Source organism: Poecilia reticulata, chromosome 18 (genome assembly GCF_904066995.2).
Source record: "Poecilia reticulata chromosome 18, P_reticulata-male-v2, whole genome shotgun sequence".
NCBI classification, from domain to species: domain Eukaryota; kingdom Metazoa; phylum Chordata; class Actinopteri; order Cyprinodontiformes; family Poeciliidae; genus Poecilia; species Poecilia reticulata.
In genome coordinates this window covers 21,630,420-21,653,761 of record NC_088847.1, presented here as the reverse complement: position 1 = coordinate 21,653,761, position 23,342 = coordinate 21,630,420, and the positions used below count along the sequence as shown (strand labels likewise).

Genomic DNA, 23,342 nt, shown 5'->3' with positions numbered 1-23,342 from the left:
AGCTTAGGGGCCATTTGTGGCCCTCAGATTGATTTTGAGTGACCCCTAGCTACAATAAATTGAACTCATTATCACAGGTGCATTTCAGCAACATTTTATCTATGAGGATGGCATTTTCACAAACCAAATTTAAAAAAATAAAATAAAAACAAAATTCAATACACAAAGTATTCCCCATTTATGAACCTGGTTTCTACATTTGTCTTAACTTTAAAGTCGTAATTACAATCATTCCAGCCATGTTATGTGTTCCAGATCTCCAATTCATTATGAAAACCTGACTATTTTGTTTGGTTCAAAACAATTTTGCATATTTAGTTTATTATTGAGCAGATAAAAACAAGAAAACAACAACAATTTTATTTATTTATTTTATTTTTTTTATTATTATTTTTTTTTAATTTAAAAAGAAATTATTTTTGTGGCACCCAAGAACTTTTAGTTTGATGATTTTGGCCCTCTTGGCAAAATGTTTGGACAGAGTCTAGTTTTTCAGAGACAGGATCCCCATCAATTGAAATTTGTCCTAAAAGCAATCCCACATGTGATAGTTAAAAACACTTCAGGGAAGTAATGTTTATGTAACTTTTATGTATTCACAGCCCTATTTAAGGTATTTAATGTGACCTTATTTATTCTTTACATCAATAAAGAATAAATAAGCGTTTACATCAATAGTATTTTCAGAGGTTTCAAATTAACACTGAGGACATTGCCTACACTGATTTTATTTATTTATTTTAAAGAAGAAGAAAATGATTTAATATAAGTTACAATATTTATTTCCCCTTTAGGTTTAGTAAAAAAAAAATTCGAACGGCTTCAACGTAGTTTAGACATGTTGTTTACGTTGCTATGGAGACGGGGGTTCTCCCCGTATGGTAGGCGTGCGCGTGAGGCGACGGTTGATGGAGTTAGCGGTTCAAATGTGCCGAGTGCTAAACGAGGAAAACAGCATATTTTATGTCATTTCCCCCAACAAGACCGCAGCCATTACATCTCCGTCTGCACGTTACGTTTCGCCGTGAGATTGGCTGCCGCTGACAGCCGTTAGCCGTTACTATGATACGGTAACAATGGCGGCTCCTGGTGGTGTCGTCCTTTTAGCTCATCTAATATTGCATTCGTTCGGCGCTCCCGACCGAAGTGAGATGACTTGAGTATAAAGAAAAAAAAAAAAAAAAAAAAAAGAGGTGGTGTCCGGTGTCCATTGAAGGGAGGAAATAATCTGAGGCTTTAATACCGCTGACCACCATATCAGTGGCTTTGAAAGGTCAGTGATGGTTCAGGAAACAGACATTACAAGCTGATTGAGGCCTCTCAAGAGAGGATTTGGCGTTTCTTCGGTGTGTATTGTGAAGCGTGAGGTGTAAAATATTGCTTGGGTCGCGTCTGAGGGAAGGTGCTGGTGCCGCCCGATCCCTGTGAATGAGACGGAGGAATTTAATGGAGTCAGGCGTCCAGGGTAAAGAGTTTCATTCAGCTCCTTTGATGGAGTATACACATCCGTCCAGAGCCAGGCCATCAGCTCCCATAAGCTCACCATTACTTTACTCTCACACAGATTTACTCTGTATTTCTACCAAAACAGACCCAGACAGACAGACAGACTGAGAAATCAATGGAACGAGGAGCTGTTTTCTTCCCACAGATGAAGCTGATGCAATTTAAGTCCATCGGATGGAAGAGAAGGGAAAGGGAGTTAAAAGGGGAAACATTTTCAGTCTCAGTAATAATATATTCTTGTGGAGAAAAAGAGGGAGAGGAAGTCTCCTTGGGTGTAATTAACAATACATGCTGTTAGTATCAGTCTTTGTGTTATTTCTGGTCACAGACAGAGGTGGAGGGTGATTCGTTCAATTTGCCTTTAGGGTAGCCTCTGCAGAGAGGTCCATCTCTTAAAGAATAAACAGGAAAGTATAAGGTCTATAAGTATTTTATTGTTTTGTAGCATGAAATAAAAGTAGTTTTAAAACTAGGTGTAACTATTTTTGCTCTGTTTTTGCAGTGGTGGGAACTGCTAGCTAAAATGTTAGTGGCTAACTCAAAAGAATAAATCATACATGTTAGATTTGCTAATGCTAAAACATTATACCAGCAAAATGTTTGACAGAGGCTAACATACTACAGTGCCAATGTTAATCATACTGATACCAATCATGTATCAACAGTATAATATGTGATACAGTATGTTGACCTCAACCAGATCAAAGTTACTATTGGTGTTTTTGTAAGTGCGAACTGCTAGCTAAAAGTTATGAAAAAGCAACAGAATAGAAATTTAGGTAAAGATTTGTCTATCTTTACCTACATTTTTTTTGGTTAGTTTGACATGCAAATACCAGCATTACAACGAGCTGAAATCTGCAAACACTTTGGAAACTCCATGCCATGTTGCATTGATGCAGTAATTTATGCAAATGGAGCCCCAACCAAGTACTGAGCAGGACATGAACATACTTTTCAGTATAGGGGCAAATTTCCATATTGAAAATCATCTTTATTGGTTTTATCTAATACCCCAGTATTCTGAGAACCTACATTTGGGGGGTTTATCTGAGAAATAATATAATTTAATGCCTGAAATATATCAGTTTGTTTATAAAGAAGCAATATATTTAACTGAATGATTCAAATTTTGGTGACTTAATTAATTTAACAGAGCTGTACGACATTCAGTTAATTGAATCGTGATGCAGTTTAAAAAAAAAATTTAAAAATCTAAAATGATGATTTTTTTTTTTCAGCTTTCTAGCAGCAGTTTAAGACCCGAAATGTGACTTTAGGATGATTTTTTTTCTGTAAACTGTTGTAGTTATCTGTAGGAAGGACTGAACAAAATGATTGAAAAACGTCATTGCACTAAAATGTAATTACAAATGAACTCAGACGTACAGTCTCGCTCCACAGACACTGCAAAGAAGCAATCAGGAGCAAACTTGCGCCGGACGGTTACTGTAGTTGTCAGGGAATTTGATTAAACCGGTTTTATTAGATTTCCAGAGAATGAACTGAGCTTATCTGAGTCGATTTTATTGTCCAAACACGGGAGGCCCGTTTCTAAATCATATTTGTGTGGTTTGGAGCAGAAAGCCAAATATTCTCCTCTGAATGCGGTAATGAAGAGGATTCCGCTTTCCTCTCTGAACAATATTGGGTGAAATAAACGCAGCATGGGGATTTACTCAAGCAGAGCCTTCAATAAAACATCCCTACTGAGAAGTCAGATTTCCTATTAGTAATTCAAATGTTTTGTCTTGTAAGCGCCGCAGAGCCACGGTATAAAGTGGGAACAAGAACATTTCGTTGAGGCGATGAAAGGATTTGCTTTCTTCTGAATTAAGCTGCCATAGATGTTTGGTTCCAAAACACAGAGCTCTGTCTTTACCTTCTTCTATTTTTCATTTGTGCTTCTCTTCCATGTGCAAACACACGGCCTGATCTGTCTGAGGACTGTGTGAGCCAGGTAATGAATGTTAAATCCCCCCCAAAACAACACTGCTCTGTGAGGCTGGTCTATAATTCATTGCTTGAATCTTGTTTTTTATAAAAAAAAGAGAAAAGAGAAAAAAGAAGCTGAAATTTTGATGAGGGAGCTTTAAATATTCACCTGACAGCACAAGGCCATCTTGTAACGTTAAGTCGAATGTCTCATAAATTGAAAAGTAGTGAGTCACCTCCGTGTGATTGTGTTTCACTGTGGCACAGCTCAGTAAAACACCGGGAAATTCTGACTTTTTTTTCTCAGAATTCAGACTTTAATCTTCTGAGAAAAAAAAAGTCAAAATTCTGAGAGAAAAGAGTCAAAATTCTGAGGAAAAAAAGTCATAATTCTGTAAGAAAAGAGTCAAAATTATGAGAGAAAAAAGTCAAAATTCTGAGAGAAAAGAGTCAAAATTCTGAGATGAAAAAGTCATAATTCTGTAAGAAAAGAGTCAAAATTATGAGAGAAAAAAGTCAAAATTATGAGAGAAAAAAGTCAAAATTCTGAGAGAAAAGAGTCAAAATTCTGAGAGAAAAGAGTCAAAATTCTGAGATAAAAGAGTCAAAGTTCTGAGATAAAAAAGTGAGAATTCTGATTCTGAAATTACAGTCAAAATTCTGAGGAAAAAGTCAAAATTCTGAAATAAAGAGTTGAGATTAAAGTCCAAATACTGACATTAAAGTCAAAATTCTGAGAGAAAATAATTGACATAAAAGTCAGAATTCTGTTTTTCTCCAGTGGCCCTAACCTTCTTCCGTACAGAACTTTTCCCAGCAGCTGCTTAGTAATGAGGAGCTCATGTGTCGTGATGAAGACCTCATCGGGAATCATTTCTGCGTCTGTTCCTCCTCTTTCTGTGAGCAGATCCTCGGTTTATATGCCGACCTCGACGCTTTCAGCCGCTTTCCAAATGTTCTCCCATTCACAGGTTGGCAACACATAAAACTTATAAGTGCAGCAAAAAGCAGATGACTTGTTAAATTTACACCGGCATTATCTGACTGCATGTACATGTATTTATTTTCTGTATTAATTTGCACAACATTTTAAATTCAAGTAAAATGTAAAATATTTTAAAGAGAATTTTGTAAAGAGCTTTTAAAAAGACTAATTATGCAACAAAAGAACAAAAAGTCTTGCCAAGTATTTTTGGTCTAGATTCTAGTGCGAATAAGACAAAACTAACTTACAAGTAACGTTTCAGCAAGAAATAAGAGCTTATTTTATGTCAACAATTCCTTAAAATGGAAATTTACTCAGTGAAATAACATTACAGTACACTGAAAAAAGAAAACAGGAGATTCAACTTAAAAAACTGAGTTAATTTGTTAAAAGAAATCAAGTTTATCCAAGTAAATATATTATGTTTATGAAGATGTCCTGTTAAACAAACGTAAATAAATTAAATTTGCCAAACTTAATTTTTAATCTCAAGCTCCATTCTCTTTTTTCAGTGTGGAACAAGAAATTTTAACTTGCAATATGGGAAATGTCTTGTTCCACCGGCAGATTATTGTACTTATAACATTTTCATTAATATTAATAAATTATGGGCATCAAACAAGCTATTTCTTGCTGAAAAGTTAGTACACTTGAAATAAGACTAAGATATTTGCACTAGAAACTAGACCACAAGTACTTGGTAAAATTTTGTGTTTTCACAGTGTAAGTACTCAATAACTAATCATAACATTTGATTTCATATTGTAAAATGATGTCATCTGACAAAAAAGGAAACGTATGTGCAGATACTTGTTTTAAGACTAAAATGAAAAATAAAAGACTAAAGAATAATTCCAAAAGAACAAATTTAGGCAGAATAATTTTCTGAGAATTTATTTCAAGTGATTTTAACACATCATCATCACAATATTTAATGATTCTTAAACTCTTTTCCTTTGGTCAAGACAAGCAAAAAGATCATTTTTCTTAAACATAATGCCGACCTCGGTACAGAAAAACACATCACATCACAGCATGTGTAATTTATGCTGAGCTCATTAGAAGTGACACGTTTCAAACACGCTTCATTCATTCTCTAAAGATTAGCAAAACAGTCTGAGAGCAGCCGTCAGAGTCAGAGCAGCGGCTGAGAAGTGATAATCCTTTCTGCGACCTTATCTCCTGCCGACACCCCCGTCCCGGAGGCAGGCGGCCGTTGGACGGGCGACATCAGAACTCAGCGGTCCAGGTCCGAGACGATTCAGAGGATCATGGCCAGCCAGCCGGCCATCATGGCCACGCCGCCCATGGGAGCCACTTTGCCCAGGCTGGGGTCTCCGGTCAGAGCCTGGTGGTACAGCGGGCCGCAGAACATGCCCATCCCCGCCAGGAGGATGGTACCAGCCTGAAAAATAGACCCGTTCTCAAAAGTTATTGCGATAAACGATAATATTGTTGTTTTGAGACCATTTTCATGTAACGGTAAAGGAATACATTCTCACAAATATTGTGATAAAACTTTTAAGTTTACATCGCCATCCATACTCTGTACTCACCAAAAGAGGTTTTCCACAGTGTGCAGCACCCAGCAGGGCCAGGCTGTGGTAGAAGTGGTATTTGTTGGCAGTTTCATAGAGCTGAGGAATAAAAATAATATTTAAAACAGTGATGAAAAGTGAATCAGATGATCTCATACACGTCGAGACAAAAATTTGTATTAAAGCAACAAATAATAATAAGTATGCAACATAGAAAATGCATACCATTATTCTGTAGTCATCCGGGTCTTTGTTTTTGAAGCCTAAAATGACATCAGGAATCACTTTTAGTTGAACTATTACTAATGGAGGCGGGTCACCTCGATTACAAAATAATGTCATTTACACGAATAATCCACTAATTGGTACATTTTCAAGAAGCCGAAGAGCGTATATTCCTAACATACGTTGACAGGCGTAAATATTTTTAAATGACAATAATCAGAGCATGTAAAAAAGAAGAAAAATATAAAATAGTCTGTTTTGCGGTCGGAGACTGGAATGGAAAGCATTAAAATGACAGACCTTCTTGATTTTTGTAAATGTAACATTGAATAAAATCACTTTATAAAACATCTAAGTGGTATTTTCTTACCGTGAGCTCCATAAGCCCCCGCTCCTACCGCAGCAGTCCCGGACAGAGCCGCTAACCTTCGGACCAAAACAGACGCCATGTTTTACTCCCAGTGGCCAGTGATGGTGGTGCCGCCTTCACTGACCCTATGTAATCTCCAATGTCTGCGCCGCCTTCATTTCAATTAGCCATTTCGTAGTTTAATATAATAGAGCTACAGAGCTAAACGATTTTAAAATGAAGTTAGCACATCGTAAAGCTTACTATGAGATATTTTACTTATAATTTTAACAATTTTCTGATGCCAACTCTTACTTACCAAATCCATCTAATAAGCAAGCAAACGCAACGGCACTAGGTGCTGTCATGTGAGCCAAAATGGCGGCTCAGATTCCACAGTTTCAACGCCCAGGGTGAAACTAAGATCCTGTTCTTGAATAGAAAATAGTTTTTTATTTAGCCTTTCAAATAAAGATTGTGTATACATATATTGTTCTAAACCTATACACTTCCAAACTGAAAGCTGAAAAAAAAAACTATGTAAAAAAAACAAACAAAATAAAAATATTTAAAAGAGGAAAATAAATATAAAATTATACCAAATAAAATACTGATAATAAACACAAATACACAAAGGAATAAACAGCTGCAGAAACCAAAACAACAACAACAACAACAACAAAAAAACAGAATACACAGTAAAAGCAGTTTTTAACATTTGTAAACATCTACCAATGTTGAAATCTAATGATGGAGAAAATATATTTTCTAAAACTCTATAGTTTAATGATTACACAGCTTTATTCGATTTTAAGTTATTCTTAGTAACATTCAACAACATTTTTGAAGTGTAAATGGTATCTAAAATACTTTTATTGTTTCGATAAACGGGTCAAATACAGGAGTTTTTATGCACATTTGTATTCTCTGATCCATTCCACACAGTGCTGTAATTAAGTGCAACACTTAAATCCCTAATAAAGTGGATTTAAAATGTTGATATTTTTGTAGAAGTACCTACAAAGCTTGAAGCCCAGCTGAGTTCCCTCCAACAGGGGGAGCTACAGTATATTTCTTCCTCATGGGGAAGTTTTAGCCTTTGAGCATGAAGGGGGAAGAGGGACTCCTTCCAATTATCATATTGAAATTACAGCGGGTCACACTGCATTACTGGAGCCACTAAACCACAGTTCCCATCAAGCCTCGTCCTTTGCTGACTTTGACACAGAATTACCACAATGCATGCAATTAACACATTTTAATGACCATGTTGCTAATTAAATTTAAGCCGTATGAGTCGCAAGCTGTCGTAGCCGACTGTGCGTTGGACCTGTTGTCAGGCAGGTCTTGTTAAATGGAGATTGTGTTTGGCATTGGGTGGTTGGCCACTCTCAGGTCCGTTTCGTTCAGTTCGGGTCAGGAGGGACCACAAGGACGGCAATAAAACATGATTTTTACATCTTGCTTCCAGAGACACGTAGCAAATTATGTGAAATCTCTGCAGCCGTGTTCAGGGAGATTCCTTCAAGAGCATCCATCCATCTCACTTCAGATCGCCCGGCCGTCTGTCTTCCTCCCGGCTCTCCAGTGACTCCAGAGTGTTTGAGCCGAGGTGTCTGCATCTACGTGTCCAATCTCCTCAGATCGTTTGGCCTGTCTTCCAGTGATCGAGCTTCGCATCACGGACACATACAAGACTTGAGGGGGAAAAAAAGACACAGAATGTTGTTATTAATCCTCACTTTTGTTTAGGAAAACGGATGAACTACACACACCAGTGGTAAAAATGTAAACATAAATTTCAATTCTTTTTCAGGGTGAAGTTTTAAAAGAACTGGAGTTGATTGTGACTTAATATTTCACAGCTTTTATCAGCAGAAATGTGGAGATTACTTAATTTTATTTATGTTTTTTTTTTTTTTTTTTGCACTGACTCAAAATTGAGGAATAGTTGATATATTCCTAGTCTTGGTGAGGTTGGGGTCATCCCACAACCTTAAAGTTAACTTATTATGGACAGGTTATTGGCCTACACAAAACATGTTTATTATATTTTGTTGCACAAAATCATTCTTGAATAATGAGATTTCACCTGGTTAGTTCTGCCTATATGTTGAACTCCTTTCAGAATTAGCTGTTTCAGAGCTCTGTCACTTTTATGCAAATTATCTGATGCTGGCCACGCCCCCCAACTTGATGTTTAGCCTCGCACATGAAAGTAATGACTGCCAACAGATGCACAATTATGCAACCGTACGTCTTTGAAAAGCAGAAGTAGAGCCTCCCGCACAACCAACAAGAATGCAGTTTCTGGATGGTAAGTCAACAACAAAACACTTGTCTTTTCCAGCAGCCATTGTACAGCACATAGAGCGGTCAAACCAGCTGACCAAACGTGCTGGAACTCAGCTTGGGTTGCTGGGTGACAGACTGGGCTTAGCCTTGGTTGCTAGGTAACATGTGACAACAATTGGGAAGTTTTTGTCATTTTCCAGACACTAAAAAACAGCAGAGTTTTTTTAAAAGCACTTTTAGATGCTTTTAGAAGCAGCTGAGACTAAAATGGAGGTACAATGTGAATGTGAATTTTCCACAATAGAGCCCCTATACTGTTTGTTTATCTCATTTATTTAAGCTGATTTAGAGCAATTCTGCAAACAGTGTACCAAATTCCTCCATTTAAAGACTTGTTGCTAGTTATTACCAACTCTTGACCAGTTGTTGCTGGTTTAGGAGCGATTTAAGCAGTTTAAGCAGTGATTTTCAACTGATAAATGAAATAATAATTTGAAGAAAAAAAAAAACATACAAGTGTGACCAAAAAAAAGCAAAAGCAGAAGAAATATACGAGTGCTTACACCAGAATTGAACTGCCCAATGTGCAAAAGCTTAAAATAATAGATGAAAAGTAAGCTACAGAAAATCCTGCAGTTTTATATCCACTGCCTCTAAATAAATAATTTCATACTTTCTCTGTTGTATCCATTCAGAAACAGGTTTTTGCTTCCTTTTCATCTATTTCAGCACATATCAACCATATATACACACCAGGATTCACACTTTCTTTCAATATATTGTATAACATTATTATAATACAGAGTTGTTTTGATCCAATTTTCCTGCCTTGTTAGCGGTATAGATTTCTTCTCAGTCGAAAACAAATAAAGTGGAAGCTGGCTGCCTCTTCAGCATGGAAATAAAGCTGCGACTTTGTTTTTCCCTCTGCAGGTAACAAGAAAGATTGAAACACCACAGCAAGACCCCGAAGACGTTATTATTTCAAGAAACAAGCTGTACCTTGAGTGATGCTGTCTGAAATGGGAGGCCTGCACTGTATTACTGTCGGAAATGTCAGAAGTGTCATCCATTTCCTCTGCTGTGGCACTCAGAGATCCAGGAAATCAGGTCTGCTATTCCTCCGAGCAAGGAGTCTTTTCAGCGCTGAAAGCCTCCCCTGCTCCCTTCCACCGGTCCTTAAAAGGGGCCAGTGTGTCTAAAAATCCTCCCTTAACCTTGATGTGTTTTGATGGTCGCAGGTTTTCGCTGCCTTCAGCTCGCTCTGAGAGAGCCGCAGACTCAGACAGCTATTTATCTTTTCGGGTGATTTCACGTCTTGGAGATGTTTGGTCGCAGAATGTGCGGACAATGTCTGGGCTTTCTGTGTCACGCCTCTGTGTCATTACATCGCTTTCAGCAAAGAACAGCAGAGAGAGAAGAGGCATGTTTTGTCGAGTGGCATCTAGTCTTGGAGTCCAGGCCATTGTTTGCCAAGAGAGACAAAACCAGTCACCGACGTTACGCTGGCTGGAAGAGTGACACGCTCGACCCGACCCGCAGCCGATTTGGGCGCGGGTCGGCTAATTAAAGGGTTATTTTTCTCTATTTCAGAGGAGCAATTATGACACAGCCCTTTGACTTCAGTTCATTTATTCATTTACAAACTGATCCAAAACATACAAGATTGAGTTTTTTTCTTAGAATTGTATCTTTAATCTCAAAATTCTGAGAAAAAGTGAGAATTCTGAGATCAAAGTCCGAATTCTGAGATCAAAGTCAGAATTCTGAGATCAATGTCAGAATTCTAAGATCAAAGTCAGAATTCTGACAAAAAAGTCAAAATTCTAAGATCAAAGTCAGAATTCTGAGGAAAAAGTCAGAATTCCAAGAAAAAAAATGAGAATTCTCAGAAAAATGAGAATTCTGAGAGAAAACAGTCAAATCAGATATAAAAGATAAGTCAAAATCTGATGAAAAAAGTCAGAATTCTGATTTTTTTTTTTTAAAATTCAGAATTCTGAGATCAATGTGGTAACTCTCTGATTAAGGTCAGTATTCTGAGAAAAAAAGAAATCTGAATTATTTTTTGTTTTTCAGTGGCCCTAATCGTCTTCCATCTCTGCAGATGAACCGTCTAAACAACAAAAAACTTTTCCGGTAAAAACCTAAAACAGTCTCCGTGTGGATTAAGCCAAAGTAGCTATCAGTTTGACTCCCTCATGAGAATTTTCTTACTGATTCTCTAAATTTAATTTACTCCGAGTGGCGTCTACTGAAGGCAAGATACTGGCTACACTTTGCTACTCGACACTACTTCCTCCCAAAACATAATAAAAAAATAAATAGCAAATAAACCAAACCACAGAATTCTGTTCCAGTTCAAACATCTTGAGCAACATGATCATTTTTGGTAGGAAACCAAACAGTTTCAAATACCAAAGTAATTCTTTTTATAGCCTATACAAACGATGAATCAATTCAAAAGATATTAGGTCGTCCTTTTTCTTTACTGTCTAGTTGTTTATACAGCAGCAAACACTCAGCCATGCACTTGCTTACAGTGTCTAATACCCACGGAGACGCACTCAGTTATGCACACAAAGCAGCAGATACAGCAGGCGAGTATAATTAGCACACTCGTTAGCTCATCTGCATCTCTCTTCAAAGCAGATTGATGCAAATGGGAAGGATTTAGCCGTTAGGCCGAAATATATCCTAGTTTGAGGGACTCATCAACACAGACGGTTTGGTTACCCATTGGGTTTGTGGAGGAATGCTTTTGTTTACTCACATATTCAATCGAATTGTGTTTATATATTTACAGCGTATACAGTATTTATATTCTAAAGGAGAGTTTCGGTAGGAAAATGCAGCAACAAAACAACTTTACTCAGATGTTTACTTCTGCGTTTCTTTGCTGATATCCAAACAAAGTTAAAATCACGTTAATGAGCCTCATTTAGCTTTGAGAAATGTTCCTTTTATTATCAGTACAGGCCATGTTTTTGGTTTAGTTTAGTAATTCAGTTCCAAGTCAAGTTAGTTGGTTAAAAAAATTAAAATGAAGCAAAATGTCTCCAGTTTTAACTTTATGTTTTCATCTTTCATTTGGGGTTTTTGGGGTGGGAGGGATTTTTAATTTGTTGTTTAAGATAGACGTGTCACAATTTTTTAAATCTCTTTTTATTATGAAAAATGCAAAAACAATTCTAATTGTAACAAAATAGAAAACATTTTAATGAAAACTTCTAACCTGGTTTCCATACTGAACGACTCTGTAAACCAGTTTAGACGGATTCCAGGTTACAAGAACATGATTGTGTTGTTAACGTTTTCCATTTGAATAACGTTTTAATTTGTGTATCACCATCAGCAGTCTGGTGAAATAAATCTGTTATTCTTGACTCGTAGTCTTTGACAATGTTGCAGAAGAAACTGAAAACTTTATTTTGTGTAACTTTTTGAGTTTAGGACCAAGAATAAACACCATAACGCTAATTTAATAACAATGTGGTGACTGGCAGAGTAACACATACTAACATACACGACATGTCCATCCTAGGTAGCGGATAAAATTAGCTAAGCTAATTTTGCTAGTTCAGCAAAATTAGCTTAGCTAATAGCCACGTACTGATATTTATCTTAGTATTACACAGAAGTGAATAGAGTACTCAAAAACTAATCGAGTATTAGTTTTAGTGTTTTAAAGTTAATGTAATATTGTTTGTAAGTTAGGAACAAAGTAAAAGCTAGTTCGTGGCTTCTTTATTGTTGTCATAGCAACTCCATAGCAACCGCGGAGTTACAAAGTTCCCAGATGTGTGACGTCACATGAGAACCACTCACAGCAGAGAAAAAGCTCATTTTGAGGCATTCAACTCGGATTTTGGTCCTCGGTGTAAAAAGTTTGGACACCCCCTCCGATCTAGAGCAGACATTCCCAGTGTTGATCAAGTTTTGCTCTAATTTTGTGTTCGATGAAAAACCTTCTCAATCGGAGTTGTTATGCAACACGAAGCTCTCATCACCGGGAGGCAGTGGCGTGACTCAGGTCGTCAGGTCTCTTTCACCTCACCTCGTTTATTCTTTCCGATCTTCAGGCCTTCGTGAGCGCGTTTTCACACCTCTAATGAGTCCCCTTCTGAATGCTTGTTTTCCCAGCAATGCTTTGCCATTCCGCGGCGGCGCCGCCCGTGATGGACAGGCCACTGCCAGGAGGTAGATTCAAGGCAGCGAGGACGAGAAAAGACAGCGAACGAGATGGATGTTTGTGCCCGTAGGTTCGATATGATGAAGCTTTTAATATTCTAACGAGGCAAATGTCGGCTAAAAAGGTGAGCAGCATCCCCGCACCCCCCCTTCCCCTCCACATCAGCCTGAGATCCATCAGAGGAGTTAATTAACAGGTCTGGCTTTGGTTTGGCTGGAAGGAGGAAGACTTGTGATTGGAAGTTAAGCCCCGCTGTCCACCGAGGCGCTGGACAGCACCAATTAGCAGGGAGGAATATAAATATTGGCTTCTTCAGGGTACAACTACTTTTCGTTCTTATTTGCTTGAAAAAGAGAAGGGAAAGCGCAACGGGAGCCTCATGGCTTGTCGTACACGCAGAGGGAGGCTGAAAATGGGGGATGTTTTTATTCTTCCTGCTTAAAAGAAGCATCAGAGCAACATCTTAACAATGCATGCGTCGGTGAATCCAGCCTGCTGATTTCTTATTTGGTTTAGCTCTGCTCAGACAGCCAGATGGAAGGGAGGGGGGAAAAAAAGAGCAATTTGTAGCGCAGTAGAAATAAAGACAGGCAAATCCAACACTGCTGGTTAATTTTAAAACCATGGTTTTAGGGTACATGCATATTTTACTTGAAAGGAACGTAATTTTCTCTTTTTTCTTCAGAGGCTCTCACAAAGCAAAGCTACTGTTTTTTTGCCACCCATTTTGACATGCTGCTTGTTACTGTTTAAATCTGGAAACTTCACACATGACATGCCTTCCATAGCCTAAGAACAGGCAGACCAGCTCCGTTAACTAAATGAAACCTGGATATGGAGGTATTATTAATTCAGCTCAGTGCGTCACAACAGAGGGAAAAAAAAAACATTGAAGAATAACTCAAAAGTATTCCTACTTTTTCTCTCTCTTTGCGTCGGCTGCGCTACGTGCAGACCCGTTACCATAGCAACCGACTGACAACAGCTCCACTGGTGTATCAGGATTCGACACCGAAAGAAACGCAAACATTTCCCCACACAAAGAAGAGCAGGACAGTCAATCCGCTCCGGAAGCATGTTTTCAGGTTTTACGTGTTTTTTTTTAAATTTATTTTGTGATTATTACTAACTGATCATCTGACCACAGCGGTGGTAGATTAGCTAATTTAAACACCTGCTCTACTGATGAATTGGTTTGTACGTCGCCTTTTTTTTTAACAGAACCAAAACTCACCAAATTCTGCAGCACTAGACATATTAAGGTTATCAAAGTCAGGCTAGCGTAGCAGATCTTCTTCCTTCCCTCTCTTTCTCTCTCTCTCCTTATTTTTACTAACCACCTGTGGAATGTAACACCATTGGACTTTGTTATCTAGTTATGCTAGCTTCCCTCTCTCTCCCTCAAATCCTGATACTCAATCTGAACTTAACAAGCTCTTTACTTTTTCAAAAACGGAATCTTTCATGAAGTTTTCTGATGAGTAGTGCTCCATAAATGGAGCTGAAACAATATTTAAATTCAGCTAAAGAAACCTCCATTTGGACTGCAGGAAAAGAGTCATGAGCTTGTGAAACACTCTGAAGTTCTTGTTTAGTCGAATTACATCAAGTAGTTCCTCGCTGCGGCCCTCTGCTGTGTTGGAAAATTACATTTTTACAGCTTTCCACAGATACCGCTCTTAAGTATAGTAAAACTTCATAATCTTTTTAGTGTTACTCAAGGACAACAGCAGCAAGGAGAGTTATTCTTTCCTTTAAATCAATGCAGTCTTGCACACACACAGAGAACGATTTTCTGTAAATGTATTTCCTACAGACGTGGAAAGTGGGGGGAAAAAAAGATGAGATAGAAATCATTTTAAATAATTGTGGCGAAAAGAAAAGGAGCAGATATCCGAAAGTGGGACATTTCTGGGTCGGACTGTATAGGAAACCATTTATGAGACAAAAGCAGATAATTTCTTACCTGAACCACCATTTGTGGATATACAAAAGTAATACCTAATTCAGCCTCACAGCCAAGAAACGTCTTTTTCACTGTACTTTTATGTACACTACATCCTTTTACACATTTGAAAAAAAGTATTTTCTCCTCTTGAACATTTACGTATGTGTGTTTTTTCACCTTTTAAGATCACATCATTAGGCAAACGTTATAAATAGACAAAGACTATCTTTGTAAATACAATAAAACCTTTTCAACAGATGATTTAAATGAATAGGGGAAAAACCTTCCCAAGCCAACTTGGTCCTTTTATATATATATATATATATATATATATATATATATATATATATATATATATATATATATATATATATATATATATAAAGTTATTACCTCAATTGTGAAATCATGAACTTACCAAAACATAACTAATCTGAAAGCATGATGTGCGCTGAGAGATCTCAAAAACACATCATGCCAAGATCTGAAGAATTGTAACTGTTACTTTCAGTCGTTATAAAAATGGTGCATATAAAAGAAATTTCAACACCTTGAAATTGGGGCTCTGTCTCTTTAAGAAGCTCCTGCTCTTTCTGAAACGCCGCCTTCAGGAAGTCATCACAACATGGCTCCTCTATAAACCCTTTAACAACGTTTACACCAGCGTTGCACTGAGAAGCAGCTCAGGTAATGAGTTCAGGAGGTGTTTGCTAAATGCTACCTGCTAGTCTGAAGAAGCTGAGTGATGGAGGGATGCTCTGTGAGGAAGAAGCTCTAATGCAGTGGTTCTTAACCTGGGTTCGATCGAACCCCAGGGGTTCGATGAGTCAGTCTCAGGGGTTTGGCGGAGCCTCTGCCGCGGAGGTAAAGACACACTTGTGTAAAGTCGTGATGACGCGCCGCTTTGCCATCACTTGCTGCAGAGGATCACGTTACATTGCTTAGCCAATAAGAGCTGCGGAGGAGCCCTGATTGAAGGAGTTCCACTCTCAGCATGGATTTGAACTTGTGTCTTTAATTACTTCAGCAAAGCTCACAGTTTTTACCAAATTCTACAGTCTGAATCTGCTCCTTAGTCGCATCTTTTCGGGGTTGCTACTGCATCTAGTGGCGTGGGGGTGGTTACACAGCTAACATAATTACATTACTAAATCAGAATACCGCAAAGTATTTTGTGTGTCTTCAGGGTAGGGGGCAGGGGGGAAAGGATAAGAAGGGTTCGGTGAATGCGCATATGAAACTGGGGGGTTCGGTACCTCAAAAAAGGTTAAGAACCACTGCTCTAAAGCTTGGAAATTCCAGCTCCTCGAAGGTGGAGCTAGGTGCAAACAGCAATTTTTTACAGCTGAATGGTTGCCATGGAGATTAAAGTATTTCTCAAACATTCATGAAAGAATCGACTCAAATCCACAACTCTCCAAATACGTTTCTGATGAGAGAAAAACATTATAACATGACATAAAGCTAAAAAAAACTCTCACTTTTACATAACACTTCCCTTTTAACTGTGACTTCTACAAAAAACTGTAGTTTCTAACTTAGCCCACTAGATGGCACTAGACCCAACAGAGAGGCTCTTTAAACCTGAGAAAGTCCTCATTCTCTGCAGCCTGCTCTGTGTCTGAAATGTTCAAATATTCACTTTAACATCATCCCACTGCTTATCCTTTCACTCGGTTCCCCAGAAAGCCTTTGCGCGCTCATTCTGCACTTTCGTTTTAATTCTCATTCGGATCCATTTTATCCACAAGCGAACATTAGGGTTTCTAATCACCTAATCTAATGATTTTGTTCTACACACAATGAGCAAACAATTGCTTTAGGATGAATGCCATCCATCTGGAACATAGACGTTCCCCATGACGGAGATTGTGGAGATGTCTGCCACCTGGATTAACTTCCCACAGGAGACCCCCCTCCCCCCGCTCTAATTATGTTGATCCACCCTCACTTGTTTTGCTGCGTCTCCATTCGTTCTTTCGCTCGCAGCGAGCTGCAACAAACACGACTGGAATGCGAACGGCGCGCGAATTAAATACATCAAAACGGATTACACCCAGCAAAATGTCAGGCAAGGATGAGCCTGCCTAATAACCTGTAAAATTGTGTCTCTTTTCTGCTTATTATTCATAATGGAGTGTGCAGAGGAACACATAGTCGTGCCTGCAGGACAGCTCAGCTCACACTGGTGTTTGCGCCTCCGCGTTTATTAGAGGCAAAGTGCTGATTTCACACGCATCGCTGTGGCTCATCACAATGTTTTATTTCCCAGCGAAAGTCATTATTTCAGTTTAGCCGGTTCCACCAGGAATAAGACAATTATCATTACTAACATAATCATCTCTGGAAGAAACCCGAGATTGGTTGGCTAATTACTCTGCATCTGTGGGAATGTGCCTTTAAATAACAGCCGCTTTAGTTCCTGTAATAACCAGATAATTACTTGGATGGAAACTCATGAAGAACTTTGAGAATGAAATTAATCCAACAGGTTTGTTCTTATGTCGTCTAAATACAGATGTTCATTTGTAATGATGAAATTATGAAAGAAGTTTGTGCCACTGAAGAGCATCACGTCACAAACCCACCACTCTCAGTTCTGACTGGCACCCAAACAAACTTCTCTGCAGAAGGAAATCGCTATTAATTGTGTTTTGTTTTTATCAGCTTGCTTCGTCGTTGAAAAACCTTTTTGATGATACTTTCAACTTTTACTACTTTTATTGCTGAATACATTTTAAAATCGATGTCCATTATTGTTTCCATAAACAATGTGACACTGTGTGATGTCAACGTTCTTCTTCTGCACATGCGGTTCGCTTTGGGATCACAAATCGTTCATATAAAGTCAGATTGTGATTGAATGTAAATAATAGCATGCACAACCACGGCAAAAAATAAAAAAAATAATGGTACCACTTTACAATATGACTCCCTTTATAGGTGGATAATTAAAAGTTATCGATACGCTTTACATTAATCTATAAATAATTAATAACTGTTTATTTTTGCATTAATTAAGCGTGAGAAAGAGACTATCTGTTAACAAGGTAGTCTAAAATTTCTAGCCTAGCAAATATAGATAAGATATGTATCTAAGTGAAGAGACTTAGTTCACTTTTTGGGTAGAAATCATTAGATTTTGTTTCCTTCTCACCCTTAATTAATGCATAATAAACAGTTATTTGTGATTTATAAAGCGTTTAGATGACTTAATAATATATCTACTAACTATTTATTGGACATTTATGGGAGGATCCTTATTGTAAAGTGGTTCAATATTAGCTGTATCAGTTATAGATGGCTAATAAATAGTTTAACTATGCTGTCCAGTCAGCTTTATAAATCATTAATAACTGTTTATTATGCTTTAATTGTGAGAAAGAGACTGTCTTCTAAAAAGGTAGCCTAAAATGTTTAGCATAGCAAAAATGTATAAATGTGTCACCAGACTTGGTTCACTATTTGGCAGGAAACTGGTAGATTGTGTCTCCTTCTTGCCCTTAATTAATGCATAATAAACAGTTATTCATGATTTCTAAAGTATTTAGAGATAAATTAATAACATACCTATGAGCTATTATTTATTAAACATCTATAAGGGGAGTCTTATTGTAAAGTGGCACCAAAATAATTTAAAAAAAGGATTTCAGCCTAATTAACATGTTAATAATGATTATAAACGAGTATTTAAACCCAGACCAGTAACAAACATTAGAAATTCATTAAAAAAAATTTAATTCAGAGGAAGAACTTTATCTCAAATATCCACAGTACGCACTGACGGGACATGTGGCTCTGCAATCAGCTGAGTCGTGAATATAAAGGCTTCCCCAATGCTCAGATGGGTGCGCTAAAAGCAGATGTTGCTCCAGTTAAATGGCTGAATGTGTGTGGGATGCGATGGGAACCTCAGCATCTGCAGCTAATCTGCGAAGGCTCCCCGCTGCTTCAGATGTGAGAGGAGGGATCCCATCCTCGACCCCACGAGGCAGAAGCTGCTCTGAAGAGCAAAGATAAGGGAGAAGAGAATGGAGGGAGCGGACTTAACCGTCCTGACAGAGCAGAGAGGAGGATTTCTGAGGGAGTCTGGGAAAGAGCCAAGCAAGCAAACAACAACAACAAAAATAGGTATATGTGGCTGTTGAGGTGAAAAATGAAGCAAAGGAAAGATGGTGGAGGGATTTCAGGAGAGCAAAAGTAGAGATAAGATGATGGATGAGTAAAAAAACCCAAAAGGTTTCTATTGTTCCTGATACAAATCCACCGACTCTTTGTGGTTTTAAGCTGCTTCCTGCATTTAAAGTCTTCAATCGATTCTGCTTTATACATTTATTCTTTAGAAATGTTAGGTGTTAAACGTATTTCTACAAAGGTGTATTTGGGGCATTGTAAGTAGAAAAACAAAAAAAATTTGTCTTATGGTGTGGTTGGTGGTGGTGAGAATGGCGCTGAGACCCAGGTAAGATGATGAAGATGGTTTTAATGATAATAATAAAGCTCATAAACAGTCCAGGAAAACAGGCAGCACGGCAGACGGACAAGCACACAGCTAATCGCTGGTAGCACTGAAAACAAAAGACTGAAGAACTGGAGCTGACACCGACACAAGACTTAACCAGTTCTCAAGACTTAACCAGTTCTCAAGACTTAACCAGTTCTACTGGGACGACAGACAGATGCTTGACAATAGACAATTGACAAGGACCCAACGAAGAACACAGACAACAGGTGAGACTAAATACACATGGGGTAATCAAGGGAACGAGACACACCTGGGAGACAATCAACGGGGAAGACGAAGAGACAGGACTCACAGGGAACAGGATCACACAGAAAAACTCAAAAATAAACACACAGAAACACGGATCATGACAAAAGTAAAGAAGTAAACTTCTATCTAGAAACTAAAAAAATGTTTTGATTAAAATTTTGTAGAAAAACACTTGGAAATTTCTACGCTCAAAAAGTCAGAAATTTACCAAAAATAACTCAAAGATTTTGAGATTATTCTTAGACATTTTCTAAAAAAAATAAAATAAAAAAAAAGTTTGAAAAGTTCAAAATTTGCTAGAAAAATACTTTTAATTTTGTTTGATTAATTTCAGAAATCTGCTTGAAAAAACTTGGAAATGCATAAAGATTTCCTAACCCCCCACCCCCCTCAGATCTTAGACATTTGCTTGAAAAAACGTGGAAATGTATAAGTTTGAACATTTTTTAATTTGCTAAAAGAAAAAAAAAATTTTTTTTGATTAATCTCAGGACAAATAAAACATTTGAAATTGTTTTAACATTAAAATATAAATGTGGCTATAAATTAAACAATAACTAAGAGCAACGATCTAAAGGGTAATGGAGAAAAGTGCAGATAGAAACGAGTCTCAATAATTGTGACGTCGTGAGAACGACTCAGTCAACTAATGAAGAGCTAGAAGACTCATGATGAATCAGACGGTTTGCTGTGTGGGGATGAAAAAAACAGAGAGTTCCTCCATAAAGCCTGGCGGCTGGAGAAGCGGAGAGAGAGGGGATACTGGAAGACTGATTAGCCCGGCACGCAGAGAGGCAGGTGGGCATGTAATCACCCGGCGGCGCAGGGAGGCCGGGATGAGCCCAATTAACAAAAACAACACGAGTGTCAAAAGCTTATAGCGAACAATTAGAAGCTACCAAAGATCGTGATCCAACACTTTTGGCTGAACCAACAATCTGGCGACGAGTGGATGAAGAGCGGCTGCCGGTTGGACGGTGGTTTCAGGCAGGGAGAGGAAAATAATCCACAAGCTTCTAAATATTTACTTCAACTCACTTTTACTCATGTAAAAGTGAAAAGCAGCTTTGCAAGAAATTACTCAAGGGTAAAAACAGCAACTGATCACATAATCTGATAGAATATTTTTTTAAATAATGTCTCAAACTGAAAAGTAACACGCAAATCTGGCATTTAAAATACTACTATATAAAAACCTACAAATAATAAAATGGATTCAGGCAGAAGAAAATGTGTTTTTAAATACTTTACATAAAACGTTTTTTTTTCTAAGCTTGTGGCTTGTTTATTGTCGTCATAGCAACTACCTGCCAAAATGGCCGTTTCTTTTTCTTCCCCTCAGCTTTATTTGAAGAAACGTTACATAAAATGTAATACTGTGTAAAAAAACAGTGACAACATGTACAACAGTTTATTGTATTTTATTCGTATTCAAATGGCTCAGCAGATAAAAAAATAACTTTATGAAAAACAAAGATTGTGTACAAACAAGAGGTCTCACTCCAACATAAACTGTTGGTGTCTGTGTCCCTCAGATTTTGGATTAAAATGTTTGTTTGCTGATGTTGTGCATTAGATAGATTATCTAGAAAATTTACTCAAGTAAGAGTAGAAATAGTTCATAATAATAGTGTTGAAGTAAAAATAAAACGTATACAGTGGTGTCAAAAGTACTTTTTCATCCCCAAAAGTTACTAAAGTAAATGTAAACATTTGCTGTTGTATCTGTCTTCCAAACCAGAACCAAACATGGAGGAGCAGCGTTCAGCTTCTATGCATCACAAATCTGGACTAAAAGCCTAAACTTTTTAAAACTGTTTATTTTTTTTCTTACAACATTAATCCTCTTCTTTATGCTGGTTTGTTGTATAAATCTCAATAAAATAAACCAGAGTTTGTGGCTATAAGATGACAAAATGAGAAAAAAGTTCAGTAGATTTGACTATTTTTGTCAGCTTCGATGATTGAATAAACATTTTTGCACGAGGTTAATTTGTGCGGCTCTTTCTGGAGGAAAATAAATGTATAAAACCCGTCCAGCAGCTGCAGCTTCACGCTCCTGCGGGAGCGATCATCTATCCGCCGTTCGACTCTGACTCCGCGTTCGTACCTTTAAACCTCTGAATTTCCACCTCCTTTCTCTGTAATACTTCCCAAATTACTTTCAGCTTCACATTTCTTCCTTTCTCTGTTTCCAGCTGTCACTCAGATCAGTAGCTGGTCTCCTGTTGCGCTCTTTACCTCCTGGTATCAAGGTCTGTCTCTTGCATCCCAGATTATCTCCAGCAGGTAAAGGAGCGGGATTATTTACTCAGACTGAGGAGGAGGCTTAAACTTCAAAGCATGAAAGGGGAATTATTTTATCTAAAAGGAGCAATGTCGTCGTCATATTCTGATATTTCTTTTCTTAGCACTTCAATGAAAAGGAGATTAAACGGTTGTCTCTCCTGCCTTTTATAAACGCCGTCATCTATGGAAGGTGCAACTATTTACGCCGACTGCTAACTATGTGAGCAATAACAAAGAAACAAGATTAAGAGCTTATGCTGCTATGTTTGGATGAAAGTGGAAGTTTTTGACTGGTTTAAAAGTGGCTCTGTTCAAACCTGGCAACTTCCTGCTCTGTCATTTTCCCACAGAGGGAATATGTGCTTATTTATCTGCAGCCGTGTGTTTTCATCACCAGGACACTGTGTTGTTCAGCCCTGAATTGGATTGCAGGGAAGTAAATTAGGCAGAGAGAAAATGGGCTTTATGGGTTCTCTGTGTCCCTCAGACAGAAAGGTTAATGGCTTTATGAGAATGCAAAGGCTTATTATTGCAAACACCTCCAAGCAAACAAATCATTTGACGGCTGCAACGCTGAATTTAGCTGTTATTTCACGAAACATTAAATGCCCAGGTGCATTTATGAGTGATTAATGGTTTTTCAGAGGTGTGTTTGAGGAACACAGAAATGAGAAAAGTTGAAAAAAGATGAAAATATTTTACATCTCATTCAATCTTCATTCATCTCACACCTGCTTTGACACTGTAGTTTATTATTCTGTTAGTATTTCTGATCTGGTGTAGCTCTTGAATGGTTTAACCTTTCAGTGGGGCACCACAGGGCTCAGCCTCAGGACATATTCTCTTTCTTTTGTATATTTTCCCTCTTTTTAGCAGATTTCTGATCTGTCTCATCATTTCTACACTGATGATGTTCAGATCTACTCTTTCAGTTACATTTTTAAAGTGTCACTGATCAATTACATGATTTAAAAAGATGAATTGAGTTGGATAAACTTAATTGAATTACTTGTTACCAATTGAAGGAATTAAAGTAACTTGGTTCAACTAGTTTTTTTTCCAGTGTGTAACTGTATAGTATTTCTGTTGTACAAACTGGAGGAATTATCAGCTGATGTCACATGTTGCCTGCAGAAAGAAAGCAAGCTTATTATTCTAATTATTAAAATTATTCACAACTGGAAACTTCCTCCACGTCTGTGTTTTCAGTTTTAGTTGTTTACGTTTTGGCTTACCCTCATTACATCACAAGATGGCATCTGACTCAGTCACTGCAGACAAAAACAGCGACACTGCGTTTATAGTA

General features: G+C 37.7%; 1 protein-coding gene across 1 annotated transcript; it reads right to left on the bottom strand.

Annotated features, from left to right (window-relative positions):
* Nucleotides 1-5,304: 5,304 nt before the first annotated feature.
* Nucleotides 5,305-6,713, bottom strand: tmem256 (transmembrane protein 256). The gene is made up of 4 exons (XM_008435582.3): nt 6,560-6,713; nt 6,190-6,227; nt 5,983-6,063; nt 5,305-5,831 (listed from the first exon to the last, which is right to left on the bottom strand). Exons 1-4 carry the CDS (start codon nt 6,636-6,638, stop codon nt 5,688-5,690), a joined length of 342 nt encoding a protein of 113 aa, XP_008433804.1. The 5' UTR covers nt 6,639-6,713; the 3' UTR covers nt 5,305-5,687.
* Nucleotides 6,714-23,342: the final 16,629 nt, after the last annotated feature.